Source organism: Tyto alba, unplaced genomic scaffold (genome assembly GCF_018691265.1).
Source record: "Tyto alba isolate M040663 unplaced genomic scaffold, T.alba_DEE_v4.0 Super-Scaffold_9, whole genome shotgun sequence".
NCBI classification, from domain to species: Eukaryota; Metazoa; Chordata; class Aves; order Strigiformes; family Tytonidae; genus Tyto; species Tyto alba.
In genome coordinates, this window is record NW_024881330.1 from 9,479,150 (window position 1) to 9,497,140 (window position 17,991).

At 36.7% G+C, this 17,991-nt stretch overlaps 1 protein-coding gene across 3 annotated transcripts in view; it reads left to right on the top strand.

Annotated features, from left to right (window-relative positions):
* Positions 1–1,456: 1,456 nt before the first annotated feature.
* DNAAF11 (dynein axonemal assembly factor 11) overlaps positions 1,457–17,991 on the top strand; it is a 37,619-nt gene continuing 21,084 nt past the window's right edge. The window contains exons 1-7 of one of the 3 annotated variants that reach the window (XM_033011792.2): positions 1,457–1,503; positions 4,776–4,943; positions 8,941–9,018; positions 11,049–11,221; positions 12,204–12,403; positions 13,530–13,718; positions 16,800–16,877. In XM_033011792.2, the coding sequence (XP_032867683.1) occupies positions 1,494–1,503; positions 4,776–4,943; positions 8,941–9,018; positions 11,049–11,221; positions 12,204–12,403; positions 13,530–13,718; positions 16,800–16,877 (896 nt within the window). In that variant the 5' untranslated portion in view covers positions 1,457–1,493. Of the gene's footprint in view, positions 1,504–4,511; positions 4,554–4,775; positions 4,944–8,940; positions 9,019–11,048; positions 11,222–12,203; positions 12,404–13,529; positions 13,719–16,799; positions 16,878–17,991 lie in introns of those variants that run through there. The other 2 variants (XM_033011794.1, XM_033011793.1) reach the window with 2 other exon arrangements.

The window sequence follows — 17,991 nt, forward strand, 5'->3', positions numbered from 1 at the left end:
ATTGCAAAATAGAAAATGTCAGACATGAGAATTTCTGCAGCTGTCTGAGCAGCTGCCCGAGGCCTCCAGCTGTAACTCTTACTCATTAGATTTGTTAGTAACTTTACAGAGGGTGAAGTTATAGTATGCTAATGGCAGGGGGGAGAGTCACAGGAGCCTGCAGGGGGGCATAATATCCGTGTCCACAGCATGACAAATTTCAGGTTCATGTTTGACCTGATCTATCAGTTAAATAAAGTGGTTAGAGATATCTTGAAGCAGTGACCTGCTCAGAGAATCTCCCAGGTAAAAAGTGGAGGACAGGAGCATTCCCTGTGAGGAAGTGTCCTCAAAAGGACCTGGGGGTGTTGGACAACAGCCAGCTGAATATGAGCCGGCAGTGTGCCCAGGTGGCCAAGAAAGACAATGACATCCTGGCTTGTATCAGAAATAGTGTGGCCAGCAGGACTGGGGAGGTCATTGTCCCCCTGTACTTGGCACTGGTGAGGCCCCACCTCGAATACTGTGTTCAGTTTGGGGCCCTTCACTACAAGAAAGATGCTGAGGTGCTGGAGCTTGTCCAGAGGACAACGAAGCTGGTGAAAGGTTTGGAGAAGACGTTTTATGAGGAGACGCTGAGGGAACTGGGGTTGTTTAGCCTGGAGAAAAGGAGGCTGAGGGAAGACCTTGTTGCTCTCTACGCCTACCTGAAAGGAGGTTGTAGTGAGGTGGGTGTTGGTCTCTTTTCCCAGGTAACAAGTGACAGTATGAGAGGATGCAGCCTCAGGTTGCACCAGGGCAGGTTTAGATTGGATATTAGGAAAGATTTCGTTACTGAAAGGGCTGTCAAGCATTGGAACAGGCTGCCAAGGGAAGTGGTGGAGTCACCACCCCTGAAGGTATTTAAAAGATGTGTAGAAGTGGATCTTAGGGACGTGGTTAGTGGTGGTCTTGGCAGTGTTTGGTTTTACGGTTGGGCTCAATGATCTTAAAGGTCTTTTCCAACATAAGTGATTCCGTGATTCTATGAATCACAGTAACAGTCCACTTCCATAGACAACAGAAAACATGCTTTCTGTCCAAAATATGTTAGGCAAACTAGTTGATGAATATGCAGGAGCAGGACAAAAGTATCATACAAAGTATGGACAAAAGTATCAGACAAATGATAGACAAAAGCTGTATGCCTGAGGAAGAGTCATTTTGTATATCACCGCCCAGACAAAGAAAGGAGTCAGGAGCAGCCAGGGTAGCAGAATTACTTTCGGATTATACGAAAGCCATTTTGCTTCTTGGGCAGGCACACGAGCGCTTCTGACCGTTCTGGCATAAGGACACGTCAAAGTGGTTGCAGAAAAAGCACAAAACCTGTCTGGAGGCTGCCGGTGGCGGCCCGGGGGAGGGCGGCCGGGCCTCAGCACCGCCCGAGGCCGCCGCCGCCCGCCCGGCCCCGTTGCCATGGCAGCGCCGCGGCGTCCGGGAGTGGCGGCGGCGGAGGGACGCTGAGGGCGGCCATGGTGCGGAGTGAGTGTCGCCGAGAGACCCTTTCTTACCCCCCCCCGGGCTCCTTCCCTCCTCTCCAGGACATGCCCCACTCCCTGGCCACCACGTTCCCTCTCCCCCCACTCGCTCCCCTTCGCCATCCCCCAACTCCCCCAGACCACCCACCCACCCCCCCCACCCCCCCCCGCCCTTCCTGACTCCCTTGCGCTCCTCGCCTGGATGGATTATCTGGTTTCATTCCTCCCTGGCACCAACAGCCCATTTTATTTCACCAAGAACAACACAGGGGTGCGCTTGTCTCCTGAAACAGACCCCAAGAGGCCTAGCAGTGGGGTGGCCCACGTGGGGACCTCCCCATGCGTGGGGCAGCCCCCTGCAAGGGGAGATGCTTGACAGGATGGTTTATGTCCAGGCCTAGAGCCATCAGCACTGTCCTTTCTCTGCAGTTATACGTTTCCAACACCAGGTGATTTTTTTTTTTTTTTTTTTTTTAGGTAGAAGTAGCCAACACAGATGCTTTCTTTATAAGAGACTTGAAAAAACCCCGAATGCAATTAAAATACACCATCCAATTAATTATGAATCCATAATCTTTTAGAGGTAAAGCAGTATGACCTAAAAGACATGAGTGCTCATGCATATTGCTCAAGAAGAAAGCTACTGGGGAATTCCTTTCATGTGTGATTTTCCCTGTAATCTATTTTGATTGTATACCATCACCGGACTGCCAGTCCCTTGCTGGGCTAAAACAGTGCTTTGGAAAGGAGCTCCTTCCCTCTGCATGAAGCTGGCAGATGTTCCCTTTGAGCAGGCACTGCCTGAAGGGGAATGGCTTCTTCTGAACAGCGTGCTATGAATTTGAGTCTTAAAATAATGGTTGAATACTTCACTTTTCTGAAATGCAAGGTTTCTCCACTGATTCTTGATATACCTACAGCTGTCCACCTGCTTATTATTTCTATTCCTTTAATGCTTTTATTTGTATCTGCTCCTTTTTTTGAGTAAAATGTGTAATTTTTGGAAGCCCAGCTGTTAGATCTTCAAGATCTGTTATCTCCAGTTGATTGATGCCATCCCTTATTTCCTTCTGTGCTCATAGTAACAGGAGTTACTGTGATCTTTCAGGTCACTAGTCCATTCTCCTGTTACTGTGCACAACATCAGATATTGTGGTTAATGAACTTTTCAGTGAGAAGTAACATTACAATGTGTTTTGTCAATGTCCTAGGAAAGCTTCTATTTAAAAATCTGTTTGTTTCCCTCATTCCTCTTAAATCAACAAGATAGCATACAAAATGTCAAATATTCATTCAGTTCCCTACAGCAGGTCCCCAAAATAGGTCTCAAAAACTCCACTGTAGCTTCTATCATGAATGATTTTCTCTGCTTTGCAGTCCATCTGGTAATGAAAGTAGACATTTTTGCATAATCACTGCAACAATCACTTCAATTTTCTTTTCATCAGTGAAAGGAAACGTGGCTGTAATAAAACTCTGTCAGGAATAGTTTGTATGACTTCTTTCTTTATAACAGGTAAAGAGCATACTGTTGTCTCCAATATGTATGTATGCAGTTTATCGAATGTTTTCTTGCTCAAAATGCCTGTTTGCACTGGAAATATTGGCACCAAAAGATCTGCCATCAAACACATTAGTAAGCAGGCCTTTTTTTTTTTTTTTTTTAATTTCCAGCAGATTTGCCAAGGAGCTTATTAGAAATGCCAGTGTTTTTCATATTTTCTGTGAAGACTGAAATATTTAGTCATGATTATTACCATTTTTTCTCTTTTCTCTATTAATTTAGTCACGTTTAATCAATGAGCTTTTGAAGGGAAGTTGGTTGTTCAGATACAGCAAACTTTCCCAACATGATTAAAAAAGAAAAAGACACCTTTCCCAATATGCTTTATGTGCAGACAGGATCCCATCTTATATCAATATCAGTATCAACATTATATAATTCTGGAAATCATGTCAGATGAAACTCTGTTGAACAGAAAGGAGATTGAACCCTGGTCATCTGTAAATAATATATTAAAAAAACAGTTTCACCCCTTTCTCAAAGGCTGTAGATAGAGGATCTACACTGACACGTGCGAGGTTGGGCTGTATGGGTATGTAGTTTACGCAGCTTGTAGCTGACCTGTCCATGTGATTGTTTGCAGCCTTCCAGGACCACTAATAAAACTCTGTGATTCCACAAAACCTCCCCAAGACAAAGAAGCAAGGAAAAAATAGTTTTATTAATGCATTCCAGGAAAAATTTGTTTTCACAGATGTCTGTATATTTTTTATTTTTACTTATTTTTCTTCAGAGTCATTTTGAAAGACTTGCTAGTCTTTTTTCAGCATTAACAATCATGAAAATACCTATGCTAATTTGATAAAATCCTAGTTTTTTATTCAGCACTTCACTGTAGTTCACTGTGTCTCAAGGAGAGGAAAATGCTAGTTCTTTTTTGGTGCAGTGATCTGGAAACAAAGTAATAACATCTAGCTCAAGAGTGAGCACTGGTTCTCATAGAATTTCTTTACCTTCATTATACAGAGCCTTTTCACTGTTTGAAAGATTGTCTGGCATTAAATATTACAATGTGATAACTCTGAACTCAGGTCTCTGGGTTATTTGGCCACAGAAACTCCTTTGCTGGCTGCTAATGAGCTGGTAGTGCCTAAGAAATACTTAGGATTAAATTTCGTTCTAGCATGAACTTTTATAAGCATGAATTAGTTATGGCTTTGCCTCGAGCATGAAAAAAGTAAAAAATATCTGCTCATTTTCAACATTATTCTGCTTATTTCTGTGCACACTGTGCTGGCAGAAGAATCTGATGACACATTGTAAGTAGTTTACTCTCTCCATCCTATCCCCCGCCCCCCCCCCCATCTGTGATGTGAACACCTGGTATCAGGAAATAAAAGAGCACAAAACACTGCATTGCTTGTGTACATGGATCAATTTCCAACCCGAGCTATGCTGAAAATAATGGATGCTGGATTAACTTCTCCAAGGATTGTATCACACTTATGGAGGACTCAGCAGTTTTCATATGATTTTTCTAAATGTTACAGGTGACGTGAGTGTATTTCACAAATGATGTTTACTGTGGCAGAGTGGGCTGGAGTTATTTGGTACTTGATGTCTTTTCTAGCAGGTTTTATTTTTGTTGGTGTTTCTATTGGATATCTATTGGGTACTGTGGAACAAAAGATTTTAATGCTTCTATAAGTTGTTCGTAAGTCAGATGGCAGAAACTGGCTACAGGGAAATATGACATATAATGTTTCTTTCAGTCACTGAAGATCTTGTTAGAAAACGTGCAGAACATAACAACTGTGAAATTTTTTCACTGGAAGAAATCTCTCTACATCAGCAGGAAATAGAAAAACTGGAGTATCTTGACAAATGGTGTCGAGATTTAAAAATTCTCTATCTTCAGAATAATCTAATTCCAAAAATTGGTAAGTGTTTTCTGGACATATTTCTTTTTAAATAGATTTACATGCATAATTTTGAAATCGGGAAAAAATATCTGTTGTGTTATACTTTAAGGGAATGTAGAGTGGGTAACTACAGAAAAGTTCTTTGTGGATCTCCTCTTATAAGATTTACTTTACCCGTCTCTTTATTAAATTTCTAAGAAGCTCAGAAATTTGCAATAGAAATTTTAAATGAAAAAGATAGTACTGAGGTACAAGTCACTAAATTATGAGTGTGGAACACTTTTTATTGATTAAAATCTCAAAAATCAAGATATAAGTTAAATATCCTGTCTTTCTGGCAAACAGACAAACAGCCTAGCATATACCGTGGAGTGCGATATCATAGGACTAGCTCTCAACAGACTCATTTTTAAATTCAGTTTTTATACAACGGTATTTTTTGTTAACATTGAAATAATTTTAATTCAGATAAAATACTTGCTTTTGTGTGTAACGACAACTTCTTGCAGCAAAGTCTCAATGGTTTTCCTGCACCACAGGAGAAGGTAAAATTTCATATGATCTGTGTTTTGTGGTATAGGTTCACATGTTTGCTAGGCTCTCTAAAGAAAGATATGACATCAAGCCTTGGGCTGGAAAAGCTTAGACTCTACAGATGGTGTGTAGATGAAGAATGGGAAGTCAGAAGTGCTCAAGAATTATATTTGCATATTTCTTTGAAGTTCCTTAAGAGGAAGAAAAAGAATCTAAAGTTTTAGGGTGAAATTCTGTGTTCAGGACTTGTGGGCAAAGGCATTAAATTCTCTGGAGTGGCTCATCAGGAAATTATCTATACTGATAACATCTGCATTTCTTATAGTGGAGGAATCGTCTCCCAGGGAGAATAAGGCTTTTGAAACTTCTTTGTGCTGCTCTGCCCCATCAAAAATGGGACTAAAATAAGTTGGTTTTCTCTCTGTTACTGTGCCCTTAATAAGGCACAAGACTTCATCTTCTCCTTTTGTCAACACTCATACCTCCTTTAGGCTAGTACAGTATATCTTATTACCATTCAGATTATTGGGTTCTGGATACAAGATTTTTTCAGCAATGCCATTTTTGAGACACTCAATTTTCATCTTAACTTAATCTAACTGTAGGAGTTGGAGAAGTATGCAACTTCCTACCTCATATATTCTTGAATAATGTAACAGTTTTCCAAGATAATGCCTTAGTAACAAATGTAAAAAAAAAAAAAAAAAAAAAAAAAAAAGCCCTATATAAGTAGTGAGCAAAAGGGTTGCCAGTAGGCCAGTAGGGGCTGTGTTAAAAAGTACCAAATTTGAGAATTCTTCCCAGTGAATACCAACACGTCCATGCAGAACACACAGCAGTTCCAAGCACACTTGAATGGTTTATATTGACTCTGTGGGGATGTGCCTTTTCTCTTCTTAAACAAAACCGTTATACATCCCTCAGGATCACACTTGCCTTCTAATCAGGCAGCAATCTGTAAGGCATCCACTGTATGGATGAGTCCTCATTCCTTTATTTTCTATAAATGGAAAAAACTCCACAAGATACCATTGGCTTCAACACTTGTCTCCCTCACATCTTTGTGCATTACTGCTGTTACAGAAATATGTTAAGAAAAATGAACAGCCAACCTAAGCTGCACAAGTCCTTGCAGAGAAATTAATTTCATCCTCTGTTTGTGAATTATGAAAAAAATATCTCTCCAAGGTCTTAGTAAACTAAGTGGTAGGATTCATGTCACCAAACTCTTAGACATCTATGTCTTAGGAAGTTACTGTAGCGTCCCTTTATAACCAATGAATAAGAAAAGGTGTATTTTTGGGCATGATTTGGTATGCTGGTTCTAGACAGCCAATTTAAGATAAGACAGATTGCACCTCGAAGAACCTATTTCTCTTTATCGATTATAGAAGAGCCTAGACAACTAACTCAGCTGTATACATGATCTGTGCTGGTCAGATGAAGCTCCCTCTGCTTGAACTTCTCTGTCTCAGCAGGGACAGTTTGTGCAGCACTTAATCAGTGTGGCTTGTGACTTAGAGTTTGAGGTAAACTTTATGACTTCATTGGATAGGATTTCTAGTCAGATCTTCAGAACATCTGGTGACTGGGGAGAAATTGGTGAATTGTGACACAAGCTATACTATGTGTCTTGTCTCAGATTTATGTCTCTGACCTGTGTGCCAGGTATCTCAAGTGGTAATTGCATTTTTCAGACAATTTTAAGTCTGGTGAAGGTCGTTGCTACCCTATTCCCTCTTTACCCCTTTCTGTATTCAAAAGAAAATGCTAGCCATTCTGACACAACCCCACGCATTGTGGACCTGCTAATTTCAATAGTTCATGCTGAAAACAATACATGTTAGATGCCAGACTAGGAGTATGAGTGTTTGTGTGTGGCTTTGTTTTGTTCATACTGAAGCCATACAAATCCTTATTTGCAAAATTTTAAAAAAAGGGAAGAGAGAAAATTTCTTTTATTAACCCTGTAGATAAAAGATTTTAAAAAATGAAATATATACAGAAGAAGACAATGCTTTCTATATGAGTGAATATAAAACTCCAATTTTATAAAGCTTGATTAAGTATGGCCTGATCCTTTCATAGAATCATAGAACAGTTTGGGTTGGAAGGGAGCTTAAAGATCATCTAGTTCCAACCCCCCTGCCATGTGCAGGGACACCTTCCACCAGACCAGGTTGCTCAAAGCCCTGTCCAACCTGGCCTTGAACACTGCCGGGGAGTGGGCAGCCACAGCTTCTCTGGGCAACCTGTGCTAGTGTCTCACCACCTTCACAGTAGAGAATTTCTTCCTTATATCTAATCTAAACCTATTCTATTTTAGTTTAAAACTGTTACCCCTCATCCTATCACTATACTCCCTGATGAAGGGTCCCTTCCCATCTTTCCTGTAGCCCTCTTTAAGTACTGGAAGGCCTTATAAGGTCTCCCCAGACTCTCCTCTTCTCCAGGCTGAACAACCTGATCATCTTCATGGCCTTTTCTGGATCCACTTGAGCAGGTCTATCTCCTTCTTATACTGGGGGCCCCAGAGCTGGACACAGTACTCTAGGTAAGGTCTCAGAAGAGTGGAGTAGAGGGGGAAAATCTCCTCCCTTGACCTACTGGTCAAGCTTCTCTTGATGCAGCCCAGGACATGGTTGGCTTTCTGGGCTGGCAGCACACAATGTTGGCTCATAATCAGTTTTCCACCCCCAACTCCTTCTCCACAGGGCTGCTCTTGATCGACTCATTGCCCAGCCTGGATTTGTGCTTGGGATTTCCCTGACCCATGTGCAGGACCTTGTGCTTGGCCTTGTTGAACTTCATGAGGTTCACATGGGCCCACCTATCAAGCCTGTTCAGGTCCCTCTGGATGGCATCCCTTCCCTCCAGCTTGTTGACTGCACCACACAGCTTGTGTTGTTGGAAAACTTGTTGAGGGTGCACTCACTCCCACTGGCCATACCATCAACAAAGATGTTAAACAGCTCTGGTCCCAACACCAGCCCCTGAGGAACACCACTCATCACTGCTCTCCGTTTGGAAATCGAGCTGTTGACCACAACTGTCTAAGTGTGACTATCAGCCAATTCCTTATCCATTTAGTAGTCTATCTGTCAAATCCACGTCTCCAATTTAGAGACAAGGATGTCATGCAAGACAGCGTCACTTTCTGAGTTTCATGAGCAATTGAATGTTTCACCATGCTTTTTGGCCAGTCTTGCATTCTATACTTGTTTTATAGATTTGTGACAAAAATGTGTTTATAGCCTTCTTTATTTCTTTTTACATTTTTATTTTCATTTGTGTTTTCACAGAACATTTTTGGTTTTATATTTTTACTGATATTAAAATAATAATGACCAATAATCTGATACATATTCTAATTTGTTCTTCCTATTTTTCTGCTTTATTGTCTTTTTGAAGTGAGCAAGTAAAATGATAATGCCCTTTCCAGTGAAAAAACCTGAAATAACAGATGCATGTTTTGTTACAGAAAATGTGGGCAAACTAAAGAAGCTGGAATATTTAAATGTAGCTTTGAACAACGTTGAAAGAATTGAAAATCTTGAAGGTCAGATTTTAAACAAACCATTTTGCCTTTTCATATTAAACACTTAAGTTGTGACTTAGTGTAAAAGAGGGTGGAAGCCATTAAGTATGTCAATCAGCAAAGGTACTGTGTAAAGGTACACTGAGCCCTTTGGTGTCAGTGTTTCAACAAATGCTTCTTTGTAGCAAGTGCTTCCTCCTGCTGAAATTTTGTCATTGAACTTTCTTAAATGTATTTTAACTCACTTTTCGCATACTTTCTCACCAGTGTTTCCAGCCATTATAGCTCTATTCTTTAAAACTTTACAAAGTGGGAATTCAAATTTTTCATTAAATTGGTATTGCCCCGCTGTAATGGTAAGATAATTATTATGCAGGTTAGGTGGAGCAATTTTTTTTTTTTTTTTTTTTTTTTAATAGTGATATACAGGCTGTAAAAAGTCTCTCTTGTAACATTTCAGCAGTCATCCATTCATCAATCAACTGTCACACACAAGAAGTTTCTACTCTGTGCACGGGTTGCATTGGCAGTCTGGGGTATCTTTAAAGAATTTTCAGATTACTTTTTTCTCTGTCGTTGCATGAAGTCCTGTCAGTTTTATCTGTGTTTAACTCTTTATTCTGTCACTATAATTGCATGTGCAAAGATCTAGCATTTTCCAAGATGAAAATCTAAAAGTTAGAGACATCTATAAACACATTCCATATTACTTGAATAATTTCTGACTTGATTCCTTTCTCTTTCTTGATTCTGATTAGACCAGTTGCTGAATCTTTCAAATGTCCATCTTGACAAATGAACAATAATAATAATAATTTTAAAAGCTGGATTTATTTGTTTTGGGTTTTGATTTGGTTTGGTTTGTTTATTTTCGAGTCTACAAACTGATTCAGGAGGATGGCTTAAATCCAATTAAAAAAATAAACAAATAGGCTAAACACAAATCTGTAAAAGTTGAAGAAATAGGTAACACATTACATATTTGGCAAGTTGCTGAGAAACTTACATTTGTTTTCATGGCAGTAAATTTTAATTTCCTCTATCAGGCTGCATTATTTATTACTGTGATTTGTCATTTACTTAGGAGTCAGAACCATTGGGAGTCAGCCTTGCAAAAATTTGGGTTATTTAAATCCCCTACCAAATAATTTTGAGCAGTTTATTTTCTTTCAGCTCCACTATGCATAAAATTCTTGTGAAATAAACCTACAAAGGAAAAGAAGTGATGACAATGATGAGCATCAAAGTTGGGCTTGCTCTTAGCTAAACTTTTTTACTCTTAGAGTCAAGGTTATGATTCATGGACAGATTATGATAAAAGGAGAGCCTGATAAGTTTTGGATCTAGATTTCCCTGGGTATTTTGTTATCTAATTTAGAGTTTCTGTTTATAATGAATTGTTTTGGTTAACAAAAACTTTTTTTTCACTGATATTTACAATTTAAGCAGTGATGAAGTATTCACAATAATAGCTGAGTCCATAGAGTGGAAAACCTCATCTTGACTTGGAGTGATTTTTCAGATTTCAACTTTATACTTGAATAATGTTAGCTAAGATTAACAGTACATAGAAATTAAACCCATAATTGATCCTGCTCTCCTGAAGCAATTAGACAGCCTTTTAGCCATATGATGAAGACTCAGTTGAGGAGGGGTACTGAGGCAATTAGACTTTTAAGACTGAAGTCCAGCTTATTAAAAAACAAATCATTTAATAGCTCATCTAGTATACCAACACTCACTACAAAGTGTTGATAGTGATAAAACGATTAATAGGTTTTGATATTTTGTATTTTATGGAGGTTTTTTTTCTGTAAATATTGTGACCTCATAAACTTAAGCTGTGAGTCACTCTTTCACTTGTGGCTTGGAAAAGGTATATTCTGATAGGATAAAATTAGTATACAGTCAACAAACACAGACAGTTTTGTAGCCAAGTGTGTGCATGTGTGTGTGTGTGTATGTGTGCTTGTGTGTGTGTTTGTATGTCCTGTGTACATTTATGTTATGGACAAATTGAATTAAGGTGTTTTTTTTTTTTTTTCAAACAGGCTGTGAAGAACTGAAGAAACTTGACCTGACAGCAAATTTCATTGGTGAACTCTCCAGTATTGAAACCCTAAAATATAATATACATCTGAAGGAACTGTTTCTAGTGGGTAACCCATGTACTGAATTTGAAGGTTATAGACAATTTGTAGTGGCAACTCTTCATCAATTAAAAGTAAGATTTTAAAAATTAAATTTATATCCAACACATTGTTGACTGAACATACCAATTCCAAACAAAATAAATGCCTGTGATAGGAAAGCTAGTAGCATTTTTCTTACTGTCCACAGGAAATCAGATCTTATTCTGAAGAATAAGTGATTACAGTAAATAATGTGATAATAAATTGGTTGTGTTTTGACTAAACCACATGCATTTGTTTAATTTTCTGTCAGTTTTATTGGAGATCCTTAAAGTTATGAAAAAATAAATACAATATACAGTTTTGGCTTTTTTTCCCATTTCCTTTTATATACATGATGTATTTTTAAATTGTTTTAATGACTGCAGAAAGTTACCAGGTTGCTGGTACCATACCAACAATATGTACCAAACCAACAGTGTTAGGCAGTAGAAAGACAGAAGTTGATGTAACAACACACTATGTTGCACTGACTGTAAATAGATACTTTAAGATTGAGGTTTTGTGCAATGACTGAACTGATATAATGATTTCCTATCATTGACAAGGGCAGCTCCAGTCCCGAAATATGCTCCCACAATTTTCCTTGGAGAAATACAGATGCTTGCTTAACTTATTAAGAGTAGATTCAACTCACTTAGTTGATAATAAACTAACATATCAAAAGAAAAAAAACTGTAATAGCTTCATGAGCTGAATATCAGATAAATATCAGAAATGGCTGAAGGGACTCTCTCTACTACATAGTCTAATAAGATCAGATGAAATTCCTGGAAAATGTAAAAAGAAGCTCTCAGACACACAAAACCATTTTCAGATCTGAATAGCAACCTATTGTTAATTCTTTTTAATATGGTATAATTTACATAGTGCTATGAAATTTTGAAAGACATATTTTTGATTTTATACAGAAGATAATCTAACAAAATTAACTGATAGTTTAATGTATTTATTGATTAGTATACATCTAAAATTTCTCACGTAACTATATTGATTTTTCTTCCCTTTGGAAAGTGTTTGGATAGTAAAGAAATAGAACGTTCGGAGAGGATTAAAGCACTTCAAATCTATCCAGAAGTGAAGCAGAAAATCAGAGAACAGGAACAAGCTTACCTTCTCAAAAGGGCCAGAGAAAAAGAAGAGGCTCAGAGAAGAATGCAAGAAAGAAAGAATAAAAAACAAAACCAAATTGAAACTAAACTTGGATTTGACAGGTAAAAGTAAGCAACAACAGTCTGTGAGCAAACATCATTCTTCTCTTTCTTCATTAAGAATTTTGGTTTTCCTCATTAAATAGTTTATGTAATTCCACTTAAATCTTTCTGTTTGTATTTATTGTTGATTAGAGGAGAATTATTTCTCTTTGTGTATGTTATCGCTAGTGAAAAATATAATTAATTACAAACATAATTAATTACTGAAGTGCAGAAAGTGCAGTAGAATTTTTGTCCCAAAACTCCAAGCTAAATTGTCTGGGTTCCAAAATAGCGTAATTGATAGCTTCTTTCAGGAGAACAGCTGGAAATTGTTATTTAAGTTAGTGCAGGGGTTCCAGAGAAAGCAGCTGTTCACCTATAATTTCTTTTGCTTTAGAGTTATTAGATATGAAGACTGAAATGTAATATAGCAGATCTCTTGAGATGTAAAAAGATATAGAATATTGATTTCTATTCTTCTTCCACCTAATATCACTAAGATTACCTAGACAGCAGAAGGATTTTTGTCTGGGGTCATCTTCCACTGCAGTTGCCATCCATCTTATTTTTAATCCAATAGAGACTAAATTCCATGGAGCTGGCTATGGAACTTTGTCCTCGTAGATCACCGCTGTATCATAAATTTAGTTTTCTCTCAATAGAGAATTTCTGAAGATTACATAGGCTTAAGGCTAGGGGGAAAAAATGATTCAGGTTCTAAGATGGCACTTAAGGAGATGCTTAAATAAAATATCGCTGCCCTATATATTTCTAATCTGGTGTTGCCTGATATTAGGAATACTTAAACATCACATGGACTGAAGGTTTTCCTTCACCCGAGAGTTATGAGGGTATCTGAAAATTCTGACATTAAATCTGTTAAACTATCCATCAGGGTTTTCAGAGAGTTAGGCATAACCATAGTATCACTTCTTAGTTAAGTCAATGAAAAACATTATGTTGAAATATGTTTTGTTAATTCATGAAAAAAACAGAGCAGCAAATGTTATCCAATACTGGTTTTAGTAGGAATTATACAGCTATTAGTATTGGGTTAAAAATATATTATTGCATGAATTCATTAGCAAGTACTGTTACTCTTCCTTCATTTCATTGGGATAATATTCCATGTGAACTTGTGTAGCCCAGACTCCCCACAGGACAAAGAAAACCGTCAGTCAGAAGGAGATGGAGAACAACAAATGTTGAGAACAGTTGAAGATGATGAAGAAGACAGAAGATTTTGGGAGGAGCCTACACCATATACTCCAGAATCTAGATTAGAAACTCACAGATATATTGAAGAAAAACGAAGAGCTAAAGACAGTGTAAGGTATGTTTCTGTTTTAATATGTTCTATGAATTGAGGAAGGAGAAATTTTCAAAGACACGGAGAATAGGTAGGTGACTGTCTCACATGAAATATTGCTGAGAACTGGCAGCTTAAATCCCTGTTGTCTGTGCAAATATACTTATAAAATCTAAATGAAATATTCAGATTGTTCATTTTGTTTTGTTTTATTTTCTAAAATTTATTTATGATACACTTTATTTAGTTTTTCCTGAAATAGAGTTTTTAAATATAATTTATCTTTTCAACTCTCTTTTATGGACTTTAGAAGTTTCATTTTTTTGTCAGCTAACTAGTGGTTTTTGTGTAGTTCAATGTTTAATATTCTTGCTAGAAAAAATTATCTGGAATGCAGATTGCATTATATAAATACCTTATAGGCCATGCTAAAAAAATTTTTGCAGAAGTGGTATTTCAGGCACCTTTTCTATGTGACTTAGAAGTTTTTTCACATACTTTATTGAAGATATCCATCCCAAGTAATAAGATACTTCATGTTATCTGTGTTATTTGGCATGGTGAATCTGACGATGTCTGGGCTTTAAAACTTTCTAGAGTTGTCACTAGTTTTGCTGAACATGTAAAATTAATGCAGATACTAAGAAAAACAGTTATTTTATTGCTGATGGCTTATCAGTTCCACAAACATTGTAAGCAATGTCTTTTTTTTTTTTTTTTTTTTCCTTATATAACAGCATTTGTGCCAGAGATTTTTCTAGCTGTTCTTTTTAAGGGCATGCATGTTAAAAGATTTATCAAGTCTAAGTATTGAAAAAGTCAGACCTAGGGAACTCTCCAAGAAATCTGGAAATCTGCATAATGTGTTGCTATTATTAATTCAAGGTCTAGCACTTTCCCAGAAGAACTACTGTGAAACCCAGATTCTAGCTAGTTAGAATTTTGCTGTGTGTAGGGAGGTCTTGATCTAGTCAAAAGCAAATGTGTTCCAAATGCTTTCTTTTAAATATTCAAAAAGAGTCCAAATAGCATTATCATAAAGATAGAATAGTTCCCTTCTGGATTTTTCTAAATTTCCAAGGCATTTTAAAGAGTTAAAAATCCTTTCATGTTTCATTTTGTTTTGGTGGTGAGATTTGTGTTAGCATGAGAAAGGTCAGAACAGAGAAGTGCCCCTGACAACTTCAAATCATCCTTGCTGATGGACAGGAGCTGAAATGTAACTTTAATATTAAAGCTACTCAGTATAAAAGGATGTTTATTTTAGTATAAAATTGGCATGAATTCAATCAGACCAATGCTAAATTTGAACCTCTCTATGACATATTAACACATGTTAAATTTGTCAGCTCTGGTATAGCTCCGTAGCTGATAATTATCTGAGCAGTTTTGGCTATTTCCAAATGAGTGAATACTTGCAGTTTCATTCAAAGAATGTTCAGGCAAGTGTAAAATCAGTTGCAGGTGAAAGGTGAACAGGATCTTCTTTAGCTGCTCATTGTCAGAACAAGGCCTTTCAGCTCATCTCAGAACAAAGTTAAACAAGTTATTTTAAACTCTAGTGATTATGACATGAGTGAACTTGCCTTCAAATTGTTCACATGAGCAGACATATTTCATCTAGAAATAAATTACTAGCATCTAAAAGGTGGTAGGATATAATTGTCTGAAGAATTTCTGACAGCTGCATTTTTAGAACAGTGGTGGTTCCTTCACTTTGCATTTAAGTGTCAATAGTAGGGAATCAGGTGTAGAAACTGCTAGCTCACAAATCCCAGATTTAAGATCTGATTAATACCACAGAATAATATTTAACACAAGGACAGTTGTGAATCTATCTTAAACAGAAGTTGTTTTTATGTAGTCATTTCAGTAGCTCCACGTGAATGTTTTCATTTCTTCTTTAAATCCATTGTATTTATAGACCATATATTTTTCTGTGTTTTTTTTTTCTTGAGGTGGTCTAAACCTTACATACTTTATTTCCCTCATCACTGATTTATATTTAGTGTTCTTTTAATTTTGAATTTATAGTAAGAAGTTGGCTTTGGAACACAAAAAGCAATGTACTGATGTAATCTTCTTGAGAAATGGGCGGGTTTTATATGCCAACTGAAGTAGACATACATAGACATACACACTATATTGACCATCTGAAGAGTGGATTAATGCAAAGCAACAACTACAGTGCTGTTTTTTTAAAGAAAACTTTGCCATTTTTTACCTAGGTGCAAGCAGATTCTTCTTTTTCATGTTACTAAGATTCCTTACTCATGATCTAAACATTTATACAGAAAATACCCATACTAAAAGTCTTAATGATCTAACAGTGATCTGCTTCGTTTTGGTAGATAAATTTAAGGTAGCTTGTTTATTGCAGTGAATGAAAGACAGATATAGTTTAATTGCTGATAGCTGGATATAGTGAAGTTTAAAGTCTCCATCAGTAATATGTATTGTATTTTTTGAAGGAGAACGCAACAAAAAATGTAATAGATGCATCAACAAGTAATCTGTATGTATGCACTTTGGTCATACCGTATCCTGTTGGGAGCTGCTTGCAATTTTTTGACCATTAAAATTCTTTTTACTAGTGCAGAATAGCAACTGATAGACATGCTGTTTAGAGTTATGCCAAACATTTGTTCAGTAAAAGTAATTAAATTATCATGAAGAATAACTTTCTTTAGAATTGCTGGCACATACATCAGATCAGTTAACAGTAATGATATCTTATGTTTAATACAATCATTGATAACGAGAAAAGCATCCTATTTCACACGTTTAAGCAATCCTCTGATTTCTTTAGATTCACCAAACAAATTGGAGACATTGCTGTTTGATAATGGACATTGTGACATGCAGAAGATGTTATTGTCAATGTAAGACGTGATATTACAGAGCATTGGCTCATCTTCAGATGATGCTTTCAATGTGCAATTCGACATTTGATATAACCTGTTTAATTCCTGAAATAAGTTGTAGCCTTAGCATCACATAACAGATAATTCTTTTCTCTTGCCATCCTCTCTTTTATTTTTTGCTGTTAAACATAAAATACCAGAATGTGAAGTTATAAACCATTTTTCTTTCTGTTTTGTTAAGGGAATCAAAAAAGAGAGAGAAGCCTCCTTGGACATTGGTCACTGCAGAAGGAAAAGTTCTGAATGTGAACGTGCCTAAGTATGTAAGGTTAAGAGGTTAAACAGGTTAACCTCTTTACAGTTGATTTGGGCATCTGTTTCAAAATATGAGACAAGAGTAAAATAAGAGGGCTGATAAATTCTTGTTGTATTATTATATTCCTGGTGGGGAAACTGACTTGTAAATTTATATTCTGATGCTGGAGGAAGAATTAGTTTTCAGTGAGTAAAGTGTTGAATGTTGTTTAATTTAACATCTTGGTCTTTGATGATTGAAGAACTTGTTTTTCTGTAAAAGATATGTTTCACTCTTTTCTATAATAAGGCTCTCATTCTTGAAGCATCTTGCTAATAGTGGAAAAAGTTTAACTGGTTTGACTATTGAAGATAAATGTGTATAAGAAGCCACTTTAAATGTGGAAAAATTTAGATGCAAAATCAAAGCTAAGAACGTGTTTATCATTAGCATGAAGAATGCTTTCTAAATCTTGGAAATTTATAAATCCATGCAAATACAAGGAATATGAAAACCTACGTTATAAGATCAGAGCATAATTTTCAGTGGTATAAGGAAAATTAAAGGTAGTGGCAGAAGAACTTGTGTTTATTTCATCTGTACCTGAAGATACGATTGTATTGATGTACTTTTTTTGTAAAAATGCGTTGACTGAAAAAAAAATTTAAATCATTTTCTAGTTCAAAAAAAGAGAAGTCTAAAATAGTTTCAATCTTGTGTTAATAGAATTTGATTATGCCTCTAAAAAGCAGAGACATCTAGATTAAAGCTCTAGCTATCTTTTTAGAAGAAATACAGTCCCCTAGATTCCACTGTTAGAAGCAGTCCTGCTTGTGTCACCCAAATTTTCTGGATTAAAGTTTAGTCTGTGGATACGCCCACATAAAGCTAGATCAATGAGTAGTTTTTGTCATGGCTTCAATAAAAATATCACAGCGCTTCAGAGCAATGTGGCAGTGTATTGGAGAGACACAAATAAAGATATACAAGTAGACAGATGATGTTCTCCAAAATTTTTGCTTCAATGCGAAAGTAATGTCCATAACAATGTCCAAGCTTCTCTGATGAGAACAGAATTTTCTCTTCCTCAATTCTAATTAATCTTCCCCTAGAAAATATTACAATTATTTTCTCTTTT